The 21,227-nt window shown below is 39.2% G+C and overlaps 1 protein-coding gene across 6 annotated transcripts in view; it reads left to right on the forward strand.

The window, feature by feature from the left end:
- Positions 1 to 2,706: 2,706 nt before the first annotated feature.
- Positions 2,707 to 21,227, forward strand: part of SPATA6 (spermatogenesis associated 6) — a 46,665-nt gene continuing 28,144 nt past the window's right edge. For 2 of the 6 annotated variants that reach the window (XR_012629832.1, XM_074876103.1), the window contains exons 1-7: positions 2,926 to 2,993; positions 8,634 to 8,771; positions 10,253 to 10,301; positions 11,182 to 11,223; positions 12,582 to 12,706; positions 17,257 to 17,337; positions 19,960 to 20,238. Coding sequence is in view for 5 of the 6 variants with exons in the window: in XM_074876103.1 (XP_074732204.1) it covers positions 2,946 to 2,993; positions 8,634 to 8,771; positions 10,253 to 10,301; positions 11,182 to 11,223; positions 12,582 to 12,706; positions 17,257 to 17,337; positions 19,960 to 20,238 (762 nt within the window). In the remaining variant the exon portion in view is untranslated. Of the gene's footprint in view, positions 2,994 to 8,368; positions 8,445 to 8,633; positions 8,772 to 10,252; positions 10,302 to 11,181; positions 11,224 to 12,581; positions 12,707 to 17,256; positions 17,338 to 19,959; positions 20,239 to 21,227 lie in introns of those variants that run through there. The other 4 variants (XM_074876099.1, XM_074876100.1, XM_074876101.1 and 1 more) reach the window with 4 other exon arrangements.

The raw sequence follows: 21,227 nt of genomic DNA on the forward strand, positions 1-21,227 counted from the left end.
CAGTTTTGCTTATTAGCAAATGGATTTGTGCTCAAAGTCAGTGCTTCCCCTTGTTGTCCCCCAGATTCATGAATCATTGTTCCTGCAGTGCAAATGTAAGACAAAATCATGCATTTCACTGTAATGAGAAGGTCCAGATGGATCTCACACTGCTGCAGAAAGGGCTGGACAGGAAAAGCACTGCAGCAGCAGCCTTTCTTTCCAAGGCCCAGCGGGGCGAAGTGGCAGAAACTCTGCAGACCAGAGGGATGGAGCAGCATCTCTGTGCAGTGCATATCCCTCATCTACCCCAGATTTTCCCTGGTTTACCAAGGAAAAGCACTGAAATTCATCGCTGCCTTATCACTTCAGAGAAGCTTTCTGTCCTGCCTTGTGCTCCTTTTTCAAGGGCTATAAAGTACTTCTGTTCCAGGGCACTGCACATGGATATTAAATTTTCATCACAAACATGATGCCATTTTTGATTTCAGCATTTATCTATCTTCTGTTCTTATATGGCTACACTTACCATAATATGTCATACTTCACAATCTTTAACACATTATTTATCCCTCCAAAAAGCATGTATATGAAAGGTACCTGAAAATAAGCAATAAACTATTTTAATATTTGTTACCCTCTGAGGCTATGGATCTTTGAGAATTTTCTCTTCATTAACTCTGGAATGCTATTCATAACCTTGAGACTGATAATGCATAGAAAATGATTTTATTCAAGTGTCAACCCCTCCTTAATATATGTATTAGAGGTCTGCAATTCAAAAATGAGTCTTTTCCAAGCCCTAAATACAGAATCCTGTCCTTTGCTCAGACTAAAAAAAAGACTTACAGTTGTTACAGAAGCCACATTAACAAAAATGAGGCCTGCATTTCCAGTCATTTTATCAAGTATTAGTAGTGATATTTTATCCATCTATAGATTTCACTGCATCTATATGCACTTGCATATTATGTTCTTTGCCTAGTTTCCTTTTTTAAAAAAATGAACAATCAAAACATTTTGAGAATGCTATTTCTTTCCAAATCATTTAGCAGTAGCTTTCTAGATCACTCAGCACAATTTTTCTTTGTTAATTGTAAAATTAAAACAAAGCAAGCTGTGGGATGCATTTCAGCCACTTCTCTCTTTTGAAGGCAATTAAAATTGTCCACTGAGTTTCCTCCCCTCTCTACAGCTGTACTTGTGAATTTGGAAAGAATATTTAAAGGTTTAAACCCCCTCACAGTCCGAGGCTGAAATTAATTGCAGTTGCCAAAGCAGAAAGTCAGACTATTTTGGTGTTACACGTGACTGTAAATACTCTGAGAACAGTTTAGTAGCAAAGACCTTGGGGAATACCCTTGATATGATCATAATGGTGATCAAGATCAGTGGCATAAATCTGAATTTGTCTAGTAATGAAAGCAGAAAGGTAGGCCTTAAAAGACAAGTTTCAGATATGAGCGTGGAGAAGAGTCTCTGAAGATGGGACCAGTTAGAATATACCACGTCCACTCTGTGTCTCACCCAGAGGACACCAAAACAAGGCCCTCAAAGAGTCAAAAGGGCCCAGATGCCTTATTGTGGTTTAAACCCAGCTGGCAGCCAAACACTCATGTGGCTGCTCACTTACCCTCCCCTCAGCCAGGGGATGGAGAAGGGAATTGGAGGGGTAAAGGGAGACTCATAGCTGGACATAAAAAGTTTAATAGCTGTAATAAAATAAAACAATAATAGGAAGTACAAGTGAGTAACGCACAATGTGAGTGCTCACCACTCACCGATACCCAGCCAGTTTCAGGCTTGTGATCCCAAAATACCCAGACCCCGCAATCGCAATCCCAGAAGTGAGAGAGAAACCCCACCTTCCCAGCCAGCCCTCCTTTATATACTGTTGGGAGAGTCCTTGATCTCTTAGGATCTCTTAGGAACAACTGAAAACATCAGTGTATTATCAGCATTCTTCTCATACCAAATCCCATACTGAATCCTGAACTATTCTAGCTACTAAGAGGAAAAATTAACTCTATTCCAGCCTAAAATAGGATGTAGGTGAAATCAAAGTATGTGTCACAACAACAACAAAAAAAAAAGACAAATGAAAACATGGAAATTCACTGCTTTTTAGCTCTTCAGCCCTGGAGCTGTGTAAAAGTCGGTTGGTGTCCCCCTCTTCTGAAGGGAAGGCTCTCTTGGCACCTTTTCACAAGAGGCCCAAGAAGCTGGAGGGATTCAGATATGCCCTGAGCTTCACGCTCCTTTTGGATGCCCTGCAGCACTCTGTTCATATGCGGCCTGTGTGGTCCCCTGCCCTGTGCTGGATGCTTTAGCTTTTGCAGCAGCAATTCACCTCTCAACACAGCCCCCATCCCTGAGACTGTCCTTCGGGAGGCCGAAGGCATATTCCACTTTTTATGCAGCTTTTTATGCAGCTCCCTGTCAGCGCCGAAGGCCCCTGAGGGGAAGTGCCAGCACAGGCCAAGCTGTGAGGCGCAGGACAAGGGCAGGCGGCGACACCTGAGCAGAGTGTGCGGAGGCAGAGGGGCGAAGGCGGGCAGGGCGCTGAGGGGGACAGGGCAGCGCAGGGCATTGTGGGAAGGGGCGCTGGCCGTTGGCGCGGGGCATTGTGGGAAGGGGCCGGCGCGGCCGCGCAGGGCCTTGTGGGCGTGATGGTGGCCGCGAGCGGCCGGGCGCGCAGGGCATTGTGGGAAGGCGGGGAGGCCGCGCCGCAGCGGGGAGCTGCCGCCGCCGGGACGGTGCGGGCCGCAGCCACCGGAGACGAGCCCGGCCCGGCCCCGCCGCGGCCCGCCCGCCAGGGATGGTGCGCATGCGCGGGGCGGCGGGGGCCGGAAACGCCCCGGTTGCCGTGACAACGGCGTCGGCCCCGGGGCGTGGCTGAGCCGGAGCGGGCCGGCAGCCGCCGGGCCCGGGCCTGGGTCCGTGTCCCCGCCCCGGCCCGCCCGCCCATGCCGCGGAAAGCGCTGCTCTGCGTCCTGCAGCTGGACGTCCGCTCGGTGAGTGCCCGGGCCGCGGACCTCGCCGTCCTCAGCCGGGGTGCGGCGGGCCGCAGGCTGGGGAAGAAGCGGCGGCTTTGCTCTTCCGGCGCCGCTTCTCGCCCTGCTTCCCCCTCTCGGCCGCCGCCCCGCTCTCCCGGTCCGGGGGTTCTTCTGGGAGGCTGGTCCAGGCCCTGTCGCCGACTGGGGGCCGCCTTCGTCTGGAACTGCAGCTCAGGACTGGCTGCTGGGCGGCTTCAGCCCCTTCGGTGTGTGCATCCTCCAGCAGCCGGTCGCCCTGCCCCTCCGTTGGTGTTAGCAGCAGCTGCGGTCCTTCACAGTTCTCTCTTTCCCGTGAAAAAACTCTTTTTTAAGAGACACTGATTCTTAGGAAGCTCTGTGTTGTGGGAAAAGCACTCTTGAAAAAACAGAGCAAAAGAAGTCCCAGGAAAGAGCAGCTTGTACATGGCGTATGCACCCCTGTGGGCGATGAGGTCCCTGTGAGGGGCAAGATGTGGCACTGAAGTACCTGGGTGTTATGTGTGGGGGGTGAGGTCAACAGCAGTGAAAGTGGAAAGGTTTTACATTAATCATGTTAAGACTGTTCCTTCTGCACTTTGCAAAGTTTTCTGCTTATATACAAGGTGAGAGTAAAGTAAGAGTCTGTAGCATTCTCCTGATAACTTTTAAGAAATAGTTGAGGTAGGTAGTGCTTTGTTACTCTGGAGTTGGCTTCACACACCCTGGTTGCTGTAATCGAGAGGTTAGGCCTCCTCACAGGGCAAGGGCTGCCAGAATACTTCTGCTTGAAAGGAAAACCTGAGGTGCCAGCCAGAAAAGTCAAGTGTGGATCCAGAAATCATATACTGGGAAATATACTGCTGTTCCTGGTTGCTTAATCATCTCTGTTCCCAAACTTGTGTAGCTGCTCTAAAGTAGAGCTGTGAATTTCTACATGTAGATGGTGAGGGTATCACCCTAATGGTGTTGCTCTGCTGTCTCAACAGCTAGACATTCATCTTCACAATGCAAAGGCCCACTTGGTTCCTGGAAAGGAGCAGATATACTTTCCTTTTCTGATCCTACTGCTGTGAGCTATTCATGTGGCAGGAGAGAGTACAGGGAAGGCGTTCCCCCAGGATCAGGCTTCTTCAGTCATGGGGCATTTGTTATTTACCCTGCTCTCAAGGCTACAAATAATGGTAGAAAGGGACAGAACAGAAAATGTACAACACAGATCTGAGTGCCCCTTTCAGCACATGTTGGTCGTTCAGTTATATCCCTGCTATGCTATATAATTTCTTTCACATAACCCTTCTAATAAGTGTATTTAGTCTAGTTTTGAACCACTTGTTTTGCCTTTTTTTCCTCACTGGAGCTTATCTTGGCATTTCACTCCTGTGATGATTTGAAAACTTTCAAGCATAAATTTCCTTCTGACTAGTTGATGCCCTACTCTTACACAAACGTCAACACTGGCCTTTCACTTAAATACCTTTTCTGTCCTTGGTGTTTGCTCTCTTGATGTATTTTTTGGGCAGCAGTTCTGTCATTTCACAAATTATCTTTGTCAGCTAAAGAGACCTGGTTCTTTTGGTAGTATTTTGTGTGATAGGCTCACCAGTCTTCTGATCATCTTAGGGATGAGTGCTACTCTTCCACTTTGAATTTTCATTGATCAGGATCGGAATTGAATTCAGCATTCCAGATGGGGTCTCACTGTTGCCTTGGGTGACGTCAGGGAGAAAAAGTCCAATATTCATCCTATATGTCTTAATATTAGCTTCACAGCTGCACTGCAGTTATGCTGTCATTTATTAACACACTTATCATCTTCCCCTCAGCCAGCTTTGAAGGTCAGCCCCCCCAGTGAAAGCAAAACTGTTGTTAATGCACAGTAGGTGCATCTCATCTCTATTACTGTGGTCCCACAAACAGGTTTTTCTGTATCTTTTTGTTGACCTCTGATGATTTCTGAATTTTAATTGGAAAAATTTCATGAGAACACTCTGACTTCTTGTGTCAGGGTCATTAAAAATATTAAAAGGCATGGATCCCAGGATATATAGAGGAACATTTTTAATAGTAACCCTGACCTTGATGCCTCCCAGTTTTGCACGTTATTGATGCTGTCCTTTGACCAGTTCTGTATCACCTTAGGACTTTCACACTAATTCCCATCTTCTGCATCATAAGTAATAATTTCTCATGTGGCACCATATGATATCCTCCATCCAGAAAATAAGCTTTCAAGAAAATGTCAGGTTTTGCTTGACTGATCTATTTTTACGAAACATGCACTGCTGGGCTTTTTTCTTAGTCATGGTTTCTTCCATATCTTTATACTTTTGCGTATTTAAATATTCTGATTGATGGGGTTGTAATTTTTCACATCTCTCTTTCTGCCTCACATGGGCCTTGCATTTGTTATTTTTCAGCAGATGGTACTATCCTTGTCTTCATAATGCAGGTTTTAGTTATGTATAGATCCAGCAAGAGAAATTACATTCTTTCAGAACCTGGGCTGAATATGATTCAGCCTCCCTTGGTCCAGTCCTAGTGCATATTGGGTAACTTCTGTTTCTAATCATTTCATTCTTTAAGTTGTTTTGTTGCTCTTGTATTAAGTATCATTAAAACCAAGGCAAAATATTCAGTTGTGTTTGGGACATAGATTTGTTAGTTTTCACATCTTGGTTGATTTCTACTACGTCCACTTGTTTTCTCCTTTATTTGTGACTAAAGCCTTGTGCAAATTTCTGATTCCTTTTCCTGGGTTTTTACATGCTTTGTGTATTTCTCAACCCTCTTTGAAACCAGTAGGCTTGTGTCAGAAGTTCTGTCCTCTTTGGTTTTCCCTCGCTTTAGGATACAGATGAGTTTTGCTCCTTTTGACTTAATGAAATTTCAAGATCTTTTCTGATCTTAGTCCACCAGCTCTTTGGTTTATCTCACTGCTAGTTTTCATTTCTGAAAGGCTGCTCTTCTAAAATGGAAAACCTTAGTTAAAGACCTTATTTGGTTTATCCTGCCATTAATTGAAATTGAATAATTCATGATTGCTCAGACTGAGATTTCATTGTTACTTGGTTTTTTTTGAGACTAATTTTGGTGCCTACCTCCGCCGCTGGCATTTACATTGCTCATGTAGCAACAGAATGAAATTCACATTATTCTTCATGTCATTGCTACACAGAGAATTCACAAATGCGGCAGTGAAGGTAGGTAAAGCTTTAAGCACTAAGATGAATTAATAGCATTGTGGATTACTGCCAGGTAAGGAGACTAAAACGGCTTCTCTTTGCATTGAGAAGATTATTTTTGCAACTCTTAAGTCCAAAATGCTACTCTATCTGGAAGCTTGCACTCAGCAGAAGTTAATACTGTCCATTGCCCTTCATAGGGAACTGTTCTTGTTTTGATGGTAATGGGCAATTAAAGGGATTTTTCAAGGCCTGCCTTTTTCATTGGTTATATATGCACCTACCATTTCAGAACTGCATGTAACACACAAATGCCATAGGGGGTTGTGGATCAGTAGAATTCTATTCCTTTCCAAGAGATGAATTCAGTGATTTCTTTATGGCTGTTTGTGATGTCCCAACAATAGGGCTGGTACATGTTTTCCATCCTCCTGGGGACTGCAGGAGAGAAATCCAGGGTATCCCTGAGACATATATAGTCCTCCTGTTTGGTTGTAAGATCAGCTAATTGCAGCATTGATATCCCTCTTCCTTAGCTGATCTATAGATAATACTAATACAGTTTTTAAAATGGTCCCTCATCCAGCCTGAACAGTTTGCAGTCAGATACAAGCTTCAATTTGTCTCCTAAGTGTTATGCAGCTCCATGCATCACATATTACAAAATAGATTTAATGAACTGCAGATATACATGTGTCATTAATTTCTGGAGCTGGTTTAAAGTTACATGAACATGTAGATTTGGTGTTCCAGCCCAGGCTGGAATTGTGCAGTTTATCTCAAGGGTAATAGAAGCACAAGTTTCCGCATGTACTATCTTGCCCCCCCAGAAGCTGATTTGTAAGACTTTATTTTCTTTTACAGGATAGCCAGAATAAATGACACCTGTTGTTTGCCTTTTTGCCCTCTCCAATGTCTTCGAACTTCTCACTTTTCATCTCAATAAATAGGCAATTATTGGTTGTCTTCTCTAAGGTGAAAGGCATGAAACCCCAGCTAAAAATGATTGTAAATTCTACAAAAATGTCAAGAAGAAAAGCGAGAACTAAGCTAATATGACTTGTAGTATGTAGTTTGGGGCATCTTGCCTTGTATGCATGAAATCTGTCTCTTTCACTCCTGTTCACACTTGCAACTGCATGAGTGTCATACAAGCTGTTTAATGCTTGACAGTCTGTTTCAGTTGGGATATCTATTATTCTGGCACTTTTCTTGCAGATTTGAAGCCCTCATTTACATGGAGAGGAGATCCTTTTTTTTCCTTCTCGGATATTTATGAATAGAAACACTGTTTTTTTAGCTTATACTGTATCTATAATAATCTATCACACATTGGTTTCTGTTATTTCTTTCACCTGAGGCTGTTTTTCTGCTGTTTATATTTTTTTTTTTAATCCAGTTAGGATTTCTCAAGTAAAACATTCATTTGGGAGTAGGAGACTGTAACCAAAGCACTTATTTTAATTCCTGTCACTCTCCTCCTTTGTCTTTTTACCTGGCAATTGGAAGTCTGAACACTTTCTCCAGCAACCTTATGTTGGAAGAGACAACCTCATATTTATTACACTGCAATAAAAAGTGAGCAGTAGAACTGAAGTGAAAGGTAACAATTCTCTGGCTGGGTAATAAAACCACATGACTTGGAGAAAATAGCAAATACTTTTGCAATGAGTTGTGTACATCCTTGCAGTGAAAACACAAGTAAGAAAGTCTAATGTTCATCAGAGCTTTAAAAACATAACAATGTCTTCTTACTTTAAGAATTGTCCAGAGAAAGTTGAGAGATTAGTGGCAGTATCTGGCAGCCTAATGAGGAGACTTCCCTGCCTTGAATATACCCTCCAAGGTGGCCAAACTTCTCAGATAAAACTTTGTGTACCATGTGTCTTATAGTAACGGAACAGCAGTTGCTTTTTCTTATTTACATATTAGAAAGCAAAGTTAATATAATATTTGCAAATAAACTTGCTTTTTTTGATGGCTGGACAGAGTATGGATATCTAAGCATGTACATTTACCAGCTTCATTCTCTTTGTAGCTAGGCTAAAATTTAGACGTGTTTTTGTGTCTTGGCATCACACAGACTTCGTTCTACATGACTATTCATATAGAACCTGCTTTGACCCTTGGTGATTAACTCTTATATAGTCAGTGCGTGCCTTTAACTATATTAACCTAGGATTGGAATGCCAGGTCTCAGTTTTTGTTGAAGACAATGGAGTATGTTTACTTACAGTAAGAAGAATTTGGTCCTCATTGTTTTAAAATGGTGAGTATTTTTCCCAGTCAGTCTATGCAAACAGAACTGCTTTAGAAAAGAATTTTTTTCACTCTAGTCTGTTATAATCTGACTCTCAGAAATCAACCAGTTCAGCCTTGACCGTTTAGTTTTTATCTTGAAAACAGCTGTTACTTCTATAACAGTTCAGTTTGTTTAATGAATGTGTTACTCTTACAGATAACTTGCCCTGGAGTGCTGCTGAAAGACAAAGCAGAACTTTATCTCAGTGTCTCTGTACTTGGGCAGTACAAAAAAACTCACTGCGTCCCTGCAACGTTTCCTCTCTTCTTTCAAGAAAAACTAGTATTTGAAAAGGTAAGATAATGTCAAGAGCTAATACAAGCCAAATAAAACCCATCCCAAACTCCACAAAAACTCATTGCAAAGCCCCTGAGCACAAGTAATCACATTGAGGATGGCATAGTATTGTAACTCTTGCTTCTTTTCAGCACAAAGGAGGTGTGTGCCTGTATTATCCACACTGTCAGTCAATAATTATGCGTACTGAAGATTATAATGTATGATGAGACTTTTTAGGTGTTTGCTCATTCTTCTGTGAACTGTCCTTTTTCAGTGTCTATTTTCCTGGCTTGGAAGGAACTGAATGTTGTTCTAAAAATTATGGCAAGGTGAAGAACAAAGACTATACGATATAGAAGAGTCAATTTAGTAGAAAGATAGAATAGCAGCTCAAGCCTTTTTGGTGACATCTTTCTCCCTTTGAGATACTTTTTTCATGGTCTGTCACCAGAATTCCCGGGTTGGCACTCTGGCCTTATAATTTACAGTTGTTTATCACATATTCTGAGTCCCTACTAGCATCATTATTAGTACCACAGGGATAATGAAACACAGTATCTTACAGATATGATCTGGCTTCCTGACTACCTATGAATAATAATACTTTGCCCTTTCTAGTTCTCTTCCTTTAAGCATTCCCTAGCACTTTGAAAACCAGCCTGAGTAAACATCAGTGATGCTCTGGTGATGTGGGAAAGATACAAACAGTGATAATTTCACCAGCTACTGAAAAGTAAAAAAGACCATAATTCTTTCAAGGCAAACGTACCACAAACTACTTAAGGGAAATGTACTGAATGCTGTTTTCATTGTAATTTAGGGGAACTCCAAGATACCAGGGTTTATCTGCTTACAAAAGAGGTGAACAAGAAAGCTGAGAATAATAGTCTTCTTACAAGTAGCTGTTGAATAGGTCTAGATACTTGTGGAGCATCAGTACATGGTGATTTTCAGTGTTTGAACAGTACCTTGAACAGCAAAGTAATCTACACCACTCTGCTGAGACTTTTGTACGGAATTAGCAGGAAGTCTATTACCTGCTGAATATCCAGTGCAACACCCTCCCCTGTTCCTTGCTATCTATTCACATGGGATTCAGGTTAAAAAAAGCCCTGAACAGTACTCTGTACATGCATAGTCACATTCTTCATCTATCAGAATTCTAGTATATTCAGCAATTTATCTTTCTTGAAATTTTCTCAGACAATACTTATCTCTGCGTGTTCAACTCTTCACAATACCTCCTAATTTAAATATGGAGAGGTAACCTGAATGGCTAGAAAGCAGATGACAAGAACTTCTAGCTTTCAATGAATTTGATCATGTGCCAAATGATAATTTCAGTTTCCTTTCTTCTTCCAGTGGGGACACGACTCTTGGCAACCATCTGAAGCAAGGGAGCATATTATTTTTTTTTTTTTTCCTTCTCTGTCTCCAGAGGTCCATCTGATGACTTCGACTATGCCATTATGATTGTTTATTAATTTCTTTTCCAGGCATTTTCTGATATTGTTGATCCTGGAGACCTTGTGGAATTACTGGAACGTAGGTTCTGTTTTTTTATGTATACTATGCTGTATGCATTAATGTCACACATGTATGGGCTCTGAAGCCTTTTTGGAGGTTTAAAATATGTGATAATTTTTCTGTCAGGAGCCTGTTCTCTGAAAAGCTAGTGGGTAACCAATGTAGTACATCATGTACTAAATAAGTAGGACCCTAACACTAGTGGGCTTTAAGAACAGAAGATACATTGTCAGTGCAGGCAAAAGTTTTTTTCTGTGTTTAGTTACTAGTAACTTACCCAAAATATTGTTATCTAACAAAATGCCTGTAGAAATGTATGCTACATGCTTTAGAACAGGAAAATGGCAAAAACTCGTAATTCGTGGAAAATCCAGCTGGTTATTCAGATAGATTCCTTTATCTGATCATTTATTTGATTAATTTAGTTTATAATATAAGCATAAACTTTTGATTTTTGTAAAATTATTCTTTTCATTTTTTAAGAAAATTATATATCTTGTCATATGTGGAGCATAATGAATTGTAGTGAGACAACACTGACCCTGACCTCAAGCTCCAAGAATATGCTCCCTCATACTGGGATTTGTCTGAAAAAGTGGCAAAGCTTGCATCATCTTCTTTTAAAGAAGGACAAACTTAGCAGCAGGTAGAACTCACCAACTTCAAAGTCAAATTTAGAGTTGTCATTCGTACACTACTAATGCCATTGTGTTCATCTGTGGTATTTATGCAAGCTGTTCTTAATTTTCTCTTATTGTTGGTGTAGTGGAAATAGTGCAGCTATGTACAGTGCTATGAAGCTTAAATCTGTGAGCTGTTTTTCTTGGGTTTTGACTACAAGAATTACTTTCCATTTTAGTTTTTTCAAACTCATGAAAAAAACTTTTTTCCTTTCTAGTTGACACAGCAGTGCTTGAACTAATACAGCTCGTTCCTCCAGGTATTGTATCAATCTCTTCATAAATTATGCAGTTTAATAGGTGAATTTCTATGAGGACATTGCCCATTACAGCACAATCACTTTTTCCAACACACAAACAACATAGAAAGCTCTTCAACAAATAGTCCTCTGAATATAAAATGTTAATAGATCAAGAGGATCTCATTCTTGAAAGAGAATAATAACTGAATATTGAAATGTACCATACTCGGGCTTAGGAAAGTGATAATATTTTAAAAATGGAAAATAAACTGAAATCATCCAGTGCACACTTATTAACTGCATCACAATTCACTTGCAAAGTGTCTGTCTGTGAAATTTCAGAGTGCATAATCTTGTTCTCAGAATGACACTTTTTTTTCTTCCATTTTAATGGTGACCACTGGGAAAAGTCTTATCCTCACTATAAGTATTACAGGTCTCTTGGGATATGTGAAGATAATAAATAGCGATTTGTCATACTTCTGTTATTGGTTTGTGTGATTATAAAAATCTATTTTAATGAAATTCAAGTGTTCCCATGAATAATGTAAATCTGCATTTTATTGCAAATAAAGTCAAGTTTTAAAGAGGACTCGTTTGGAAACTGTGGTATTAAAAGCGCTCTCTGTCACTTGTCCTTAATACTTTCAAGGAAACTATTGCTTCTCTCAGGTGAATCACCAGACTGTTTACTTGCAGAAATATACTGAATGTGGATTTTTATTGTGGGAGAGTAAGAGATCTTGCATAAGGAATTTAATTTCAGGGGTCAGAGATAGGTGTCATACAGCCCAACATACGATGACAAGATGACTGCAATAGCACAATTTAAATTTTTTTAAAATACACATTCAAGGTTTTCCCCTAAAGAAAAAAACTTTTTTTTAAAAAAGTAGCAAACCAAGATAGTGAGAAAAATCTCAAGATAATGAATTTGATGTTGCTTGCATTTCTTTCTTACTGCTATGCCTACTATTACTATTCTGTAATATGGAATGATACATTTTTTCATAAGGGATTTTCTGGCATTTGAAAAAAATACTGTTTTCTTCTGTGGCATGGGAGGGAAAGAATGAGGAAAACTACTGAAGAATTGCCTAGAGAAAACTTCTGATATGTCTCTTACAGAACAGTTAACACAATCTCCTTTATTTTTTTTTACAGTAACAGTGAAACATACTTTCAGATAGATTCTGCACGTTTCTGCTGCTGATTTCACTTGATGAAGTTATTTCCTAGTGTGATAGGAATTTTAGAGCCGTGCTGTTAATTTGTAAAGAACAAAATTTATCTTAGTTTCCATATGGTCTTGTGTGTGGTGTCTGTAGTATATGGCTTTGTCTATTTTCCAATTAAAGTGTGTATTTTCTTTTTAGCAGGAAAAATTCTAGCTACATATGAAGAAAATACAAGAGATTTCCTGTTCCCTGACCCTAAGCTTACGCGTGGGCACCATGGTTTAGATCGTGAGATTTTAATGAAGAGGTCCTCTTCTTTTACAGTGAGTGTATATCTGTGGATTGTATTTATGATACAGTGTGTTTCACTGAAGAAACCCCTTGAACTACTTCAAATGAAAAGTGATTACTTCTGACAGATTTTGCCATTTCAGGTGTTGAATGTACAAATCCAGAGTTGAACTTTGCTGAAGGTATAATCTTTTTTTCAAAATGCTTTGAGAAATTATTTACTGTGGAAAAGTTAGTTTCCACTTGGTTTGCAGTGTGTCACCATGACATGTCTTCCATTCAATTTAATCTGTGGTGCAGCTGGTAGTTGAAGGGATGCAAGAGAAGAGGGAGATGTCATATCAACTTCACAGTTCTCAACAGATAAACCATGTAACCCTCCTCCTCAGTTTCTCTTTGTAGCATTTTGTTTCAGACCATTTTAGGTGCTGTTCAGGATAATGACAATCAGTACAAATTTCTAGTGCTATGCCATCTGACCTGTGGGCCTCCCTGAGGTGCAAGATCACCACTAAAATAGTACGTAACCGAACTTAAGCTTAGTGCTGCATGATTGTTTTTCAGTTCCAAAGCCTATTTCTTAAGGTCTGTTCAGGCCATTCACACTCATTTAGTAACTTGCCTTTTCTACACTTTCAAAAAAGCCATGATAAATGACAACTAATTGGCAGAATGAGTGCGATGTATTAATGTTAATTTTCTGGAGATAAGGGCTCAAGTACGTAGTAAATGAAAATGAGTTTATCTCGCACTACCCTTTCCTAGAGTTTGACTGTTGAATCTTTGGTGTCAGTGGAATAACTCAGGAGGGCACTTTGAAGATGATGGTGATGATGTGGGAGATGTGTTTTGGGGTTTGCTTTGTTTGTCTTATTTTGGTTAACTTTACTAGTGGATTGGCAGAATATTTGGGTTGGGAAGATAGGCACTCAGTTGCCCTGTCCATTGTGATTGGATTAAAAACACATGGCAGGAAGGAAATGCTGATTAAAGGTCATTGGTATCTTTTAGCTGGTATAATCTTTCCTCTGTGAGGGCAACTTGGAAATTGCCCAGTCACTTTCAATTAAAAGTGTTAATTTGGTGTCTAATGCTGTGTTACATTTGAATGAATTAAAGCTGTGATTTTTGTGATACAAAATGTATGGTTCTGCAGCAGCTTAAACTGTCCCTGCAAAAATAGCCATTATATTTTGGCTATAACATCTCTTTGATAGGGCTTCTCCTATGCATGTTAGTGATGGCTCAAGAAAGAGGGTGGGACTGTATTGCTTCCGTATTACTTACAGAATTGGTACTTTCCTGGTGTCGAGAAAGAATAGATAGGGAGGTAGTAATAAATGAGGTGGTGTTAGCAAAATGGTTTCAGATTTTTTGTAAATGCAATATAATGAATCTTTGTAGAAGCAAAGCCACTGGAGAAGTTTGAGGTTTTTTTGTTGGTCTGAGTTCTTTAATACAAAAATTATGTATTTTCTAATAAAGAGAAGGTGCCATAATTTGTGAGCTGTGAGAAGATGTGATCAGAGTCATTTGGATGTGTAGCTGAATGATGACACTGTAGTAGCTTTAAAAAGTTGACTGATGTAAGACAGAAATGTACTTCCATGTCCTTGGGAGGAGTGTAAATGAAATCCATCTCTGCCCTGAAACGAGGACTGCAGAAGCATCTGTTGCTGTTCCATCTCCATCGCAGAAAGAACAGTTTAAGAAAGGATTTTGACGTACTGACCCCGTTTTCAGGAATAATAAAGAAGCTGTATTTGATGGAATTGGAGGGAGGCTCCCCAAAAGCACTAGTGGTTCCTCTCCTTGCTTGCCAAACACGGTAGCCATGAGAGGATTTTTACCTCCAGTAGAAATGCAGTCTCAAATGCCTCCATCTTCTAGTGTTGCCGAAGCTTTACTGGCAAGTATCTCCTTCTAACTTTGTCAGCACCAAGTGCTGAATGTGAATGCTAAGCAAAAGTGAAAGTGTTAAACAAGGTCTTGAGAACCCTCACATTATTCCTATGCTAGTCAAGCCATGTTCTTCCCACATGAAAAGTTATTTATAGCTGGCTGAGATGTTGAGTATTTTTGACTGACAGCTGTGCTTCAGTGACACTTTGATTCCAAATAAATTTGTCCTTTATTAAAAAAATAAAGGTAGCAACATCAAGGTTGCGGTTGTGGAGTTCAGATAGGCAGTGACAAGCAGTGTCTGATTAACACTGCTAATCTGCCAGTTGGAAGGAATCCCAAGTTGAGAGGATCAGAACTCCTCCAGAAATCTGGCACTTGGCTGATAATGTCTCTGGCTAAATGTCTTATGAAGCTTACAGACACAATACGCGTACAAGACGTGCCTCAGGTTATCTCTCCTGGTCCAGTGTTGCCCAGCTGAGGCTTTTGCCGGCTCTTCTGTATTTCTCTGCAACCCTTGCTTTTCAGAATATGTTTAAGCCTTGACTGGTGGTGACTTCTTACAGACGTTCTTATCTCCATTCTCCACCCTCACCCAGTATTTGCCATGTAACTTAAAACAGTTTCTTTTTAGTTATGCTTTCATTAGCATACCAATACCTGACCTTGTTATATTCATATATACTTTTTTTAAGCTACAGACTTGTACTCATGCTCCTTACAGTCAAAAGCACATATTAGACTTGTCTTCTAACTTTTGTCCTTCTAAATATGAGCCACCTTTACAGTTTTTCTGTGATCAAATTAGTGTTATGTCCCTATCACTTCTGTTTAATGACTGGTACAGAAGGACTGCAAAGCCTGCTCAGGGCTGCAGACACCACTAGGCTGGAGGCAGAAGAATAGAGCCCACAAACTTTCTGGCTGGATTTTCATTTACAGACATGTTTGGGCCTGCACACCAGTCTTTATGTAATACTGTATTGAATATCCTTCAGCAATCTCTAGTTTGGGAACTGCAGAAAACAGAAGAACTCTTCTGATTGCTTTTGGCCTGTAAATTACTTTTGACATATCCATGCCTATGTATGAAATTGTCATCCAGTGTTCCCTCTCCACAAACCATTTCTCTGAAGAAACCATGGTTTTCTCTGATTTTTTAGCTATGAGCATTTAACAATTCTCTAATCATTCTCAGTCTCTGTAAGAGCAGTAGGTGCTCTGTTGTTGCTTTTTATAGAAGACTTTCTGATGTGTCCTTTTTTAAATTGTTGATAGCACTTGACAATTCATTAGTAATAAAAATGAGTTGATTAAAGACGGTCAGCCTTAAAAACTCTTTTATATGCCATAACTTGACTTGATTGAATCCTGGACTCTGTTAATTACTATGACTGAGCTTTCTTGGAATTTTTGTCATTTCATTTCCATAATATAACCTGGGCCCAGATCATACTCCCTTATGGGAAATCACTTTGTGTTTAGTCAGGTTGTAGAGAATAGTTTGGTTCAGGAGTAGACTTCGCTCATGAAGTTCCTGCTGATTCTTAAGAATGTGGGGCAGAGTTGCAAACAGACCAGCTCCTTTTTGTTTCTCTGTGATTTTGTGTGTTCATGTGCATAAATGCCCATGCACACAGATGCCTCGGGGCAGCAAACTCTGTCTGTGTTGAAAGAAGAGAGGGTAGAAAGTTCTAGGGACACTTGATTCTCTCTTTGCTTCTGCAGAGCTGTACAAGATGCACATAGATGATTCCCACTTGTTTATAGCGTATGTGGCCTTTAGTTCTTTTATGCCTTTTTAAGTGTTGCTGTTTTGGGAAATAACACTTGTGTGTCATAATCTCTGCCATTTACACCCAGTAAATTTTGTATACATTGGCCAATTCTAACTAAATTTATCAGGAAATAGAGCTTTCAGAGGAATTTGTTTCTAGACATGACTGCAGTAAAAGAAGGTGAGGTGAACAGAAAGTGTTGCCCACGTAAAGATGGAGGGACTTGCTGGCTGTTAGTGCATGTCTGCTGGTTGACTGGGAGGCCCAGCTGGACCCCGCTGAGTCCAAATTGGTTCCACTAGGGCTGCCTCTTGTCAGCCACATGTGTAAGAGGGGATTGAGAGGAAATGGAACATGGTTATAGAACATGGGAGACAACTCACAGAAATCAGACTTCGTTCTACTGGTTACAGAATAAAGGGTATTCTTAATCATACTGTTACAAACGAATAGTTATTTGCAGTGTAATTGACTAATTTTCAAAATGTTTTTACAAAACAGATTGCACAATTGAGACTATATATAAATAAGTTTCCAAAGTTAGCATTAATGAAACTTCCAGAGCATGACTGGAATTTTTATTGATGCTGTATAGCATGGCATGAAAAATCTTTAAAAGTGCTTTTGACAAAGAAATGTATTGAAATAAAAGTCAGACCTTAATTGTTGTACGAAAGCAATATAATCATCTGTAATTGAATTGTCAGAAATGCAAATGTTAGCATCTTGACATTTACCATTGCTGTTCTGTCTTTTCTAATTATCTTTATTAAAGGCTGAAATTAACAAAGGAGATGGCTGAAAATTAGGAATGGTTTGTTACATTAGGTGACATTTACTTCTTTGATACCCTTTATCTCGAGTTGGAGCTTGATGTTCAATTATTGTCTCTCTTCTAGGGAATTGCACCAAAATTGAGATTTTCTACAAGCTCCCTTATTACAGAAAGTCTGTTAAGCTCAGGAAGGAGTCACATACAGGTTAGCATAATTTAATTGTTTGCAATTTAATTTCTAGATTTAATATTGATAGCCTTGGTTCCAATTTTTGCATGTGCTGCTCACTTCAAACTTTTCTCATTCTTTTGTTGTGGTTAAAGCAGTTATCATGGGTGCTTGACAACTTGATTAAATTTTTAATCAAGTATGAGTAAAGAGTGGGTTTGGTGCATGACAGTAAAGGCTGAGAGTTCCTTGAATCTGAAACAATTATCAGCTGCTATGTTCTATGATCAGCTGAAGTGTCAATCCCTGGTGTATTTGTAGGTGGGAAGATGCCTTCTCACCATTTCTTACTGACACTTAAAATTAAGGACAATGAAAGCTAGGTGAAGTCAGAGAAGGTACATTATCAAAAACAAACCAATTAATTTAATTGTTTTCCATAACAATATCAGGAACAGTAATGGAAATTAAGATTTTTGTTGAAAAGGCTGTCTGTATTAATCTGGAAATGCTGCTTCTGCAATGAGCAACATTAAAGGAGAAGTAGCTGAAGAGACTGGGGAAAAAAAATCCCTCTCTAATGTGTGTGTTCATTTGGTAGCACTCTTCTCTGGTCTCACTGGAATTTTGGTTGGGTTTCCTGGCACAAGCTGTCACATAAAGTTACTCTTACATCCTCCTTTTTTGCTATATTATTGAAAAATGGTGCAATAGCATTACAAAGAAATGGTTGTCAGGAAGGTTTGCCTGCAGAGAGGGTTAGGTGACTCTGACCTGTCTGTGGTGTTGCTAATTAGTTCACTGAGAAGTTTCTTCCAAATTTAGCAAATGAAATGTACAGAGACACTTAGGTAAAGAATTTTTAAAAAAAATCAGTGAAAATTGTCATTGTCAGAACACTAACTTCACTGAAGGTGACTTCAATAAGGGCAGTTTGATTTAAAATTTAACATGTCCTTAAAAGTTTTTAATACTTTATGAAAGGCATGTCAAATGGCATATGTTGCAGTGAAGGTCTATCTTCATGATTGGTGTAGGCCAGAAGAAGCACAGCCTACTTCTGGTGAAATTGAAATTAATCTTAGAGAATGGGTCTCATTTTGTTTGAGCCGATTCCATACTCTGGTTTATTACCAGTTGCACAAGTGCTAGTACAGGCGTGAGAAAGACAGTGGCATGAATAGTCAGTGTGACGCCAGATTGAAACTATGGTGATGCAAAACAAACATACAACCTCAGCCTCTTTCGTTGTTGGGTGTAGAGGAGAAGGCTTGAAGGCAAGCTGGACATTTTGTTTCTGAGTTCTTCTGAACTGAAGTAGTGCATGCGGCATTCAGAATTAAGACTAACGTCAACTTCCTCAAGCTTGAAAAAGAATTTCTAACAGGAAGAAAAGTCTTGCTATACCATCATTTTTTATCTTTTATAACCTGTGAATTCGGGCCATATTTGACCGGAAAACCTAATTATCCATACTGAGGTATTCAAAGTTCAAACATCCTGCCGACTAAGTAGCCTGATAAGAGTTGTATAATCTAGAGTGCCTTGACCTATAAAGCTTGTAGAGTAATAGAATGCTCATTTAATGTCAGGAATTACAAAGGAATGATAATGTATTTCAAACAAAACTTCAGTGTTGGAAACGGTTTCCCAGAATTTGAAATTGGTCACTGAAGAAGTTAGTAGTTACTCGGAGGGGGTGTCAGTCCTGATTGTTAGGTAGGCTTTGTTGGCAACAACAACAAAAACTGTAACAGCACCACCCCCATCCTATGTTGTGGGAAGGGAGGTGCTGAGGTTGGTTGTTCCTCTACTTACCTTTATTCTGCTGTATGTAGGTACTTTGAAAGTAGTATCTACTCAGAGATAGACTTTTAAGGCAATGTTTGATAATGGTGGGATTTTTATAAATTTTAGCTACAAAATGCATATTTTGGCTGTCAAGTGCCAGTTGCACAGATGAATAGCTGCTTTGCCTCTTCTTTTGCAAAAGTATTCATGTGATTTGACAGGATCTTTGGAAGATGGTCTTTAAAGTTTTTTGGGTTTTTTTTTGGGGGGGGGGGAGAGGTTTTTTTACTAAACGTAGCTTCTTGATTATAACTCTTTAAAGAACTAGTAAATTCACCATGATCCAAGAAAATATAAATTTCAGAGAATATAATTACACTTCTTATGAAGCTTTAGGCAACTCTAAAGGCATATAATTTAAACTATTTAATAAGCTTCTATTTTATGTATTTTATTTTAAAGGGTAAGACTTTTAAAAGGTTAAAAAAATGTTTAAATTGCTTCAAATCTGTGTATGTCCAATCCAGGTAAAGTTTGTGTTAAATGAACTTGTGACAAAATCCAATTTAATTTTTTACAGTCTCTGTACACTAACTGTGTGAGAAAGCTGATTGGGTAAGTATCAGACACTTAACCTTAACATCTAACATGCAGTAATGTGTGTTTTAACCTCCTTTTGGTTTCAGAGAAAATAGTAAATACATTGTTGTTTTTAAATTGCTATTTGATTATAGTTTTGTGAGGGGAACTTAATTTGACATGGCATCTATTTCTGTTAAATCTTAAATTAGTTCCCTGTGTGCATTATTTTCAGTGATCTTTGTTCTGCATGCTGTCAAACCAGATAATTTCTCTTTTTCACTTTAGGGTGATTTGAATTGTGTACACCACTCAACCCCAAATGGAAAACTGCAAACAAAGTTACCAAAGAAAAATACTCTTTCACCTGAGAAAAGCAGGCACAACTTAGCAACAAAGAACTACGAGCAACCTACAATAGCTTCTAAATCCCGTTCTCCATCTCCATACACAAAAAGACGAATGTGTGAGCTATCAGAAGAAGCCAGGCAACGACTGGCCCATTTAAACCTTGGTCCTTATGAATTCAGAAGAGAAACTGATAAACCTCCATTTGTAGTTAGACGGGTTTGTATTCTCTCTGAAGTGCTTCCAGCTTAAGCTCAGATCAAATATTGTTCTTTCACTAAATACGGCTCCAAAAATTCATTCAGCTCTTAGTTTAGATGAATAATTTTTCTCTCCTTAACAGTCTGTCACATAGTGCTTTAAATGTAAAATTAACTAAAATAAAATTTCTTTTATCTGCGTTAGTAACAGACAAAGATCAAATTCTTTCATGAATATCTTGGTTAAATTCTCTGAGGCCCCATTTCTTTTCTTCCAGCACACTAGACAGGATAATAGGTGTATAAATTCAGCTTGGAAGTAATTGATATTAGTATTAAAAATTCCTGAATAAGACTTCAAAGAAAGAGTGTCTAGTCACATTATGAACACTTACACTTCCTCTCTTTCAACTTTTTTTATGTTGGCATCCTATGATCTTTGAAACACTTCCTTTGCTCAGAGCTACATCTCTAACACTTTGACTTAGAGTTCATAACCAACCTGACTTTAGCACCCACGTAAGGACTTTTTCTAACCGTATGTGAAAAATTGTTCTGAAATTAGGTACTTATTTAAAGAAACTGTGTTTAAGTGCTTTAATACGAGGGGGCCAGATTTCCCAGCCTTGGAGGATCATATTCTCATATTTTATTTTTCTTTTCTAAATTTTTCTTATGATTACAACAATCCTTTATTTTTAGAAAATCACTTTGAATGTGTAGGGGCAGAAATGGGATTGTTCTGATTTTGTGCTATGACATTATATGGACATGTGTCACAGCCATTGAGAGAATTTAGTGTTTAATTAGTTTGCTTCTCACTTTATTTAATTTTTTTCTAGTTATGTACAAATGAATTAATAATATCAAATTTTAGAATTATTTTCCAAGTTTTATTCTATGTATAGGTACCTTTTAGAAATTCAGATTAGCCTTAATAAGCCATTAATCATTCATCAGCCTACTGTTTATCTCTCTCTCAGATAATTTTCTTTTAACTTCTTTTAA

Source organism: Strix uralensis, chromosome 8 (genome assembly GCF_047716275.1).
Source record: "Strix uralensis isolate ZFMK-TIS-50842 chromosome 8, bStrUra1, whole genome shotgun sequence".
Lineage (NCBI taxonomy): Eukaryota > Metazoa > Chordata > Aves > Strigiformes > Strigidae > Strix > Strix uralensis.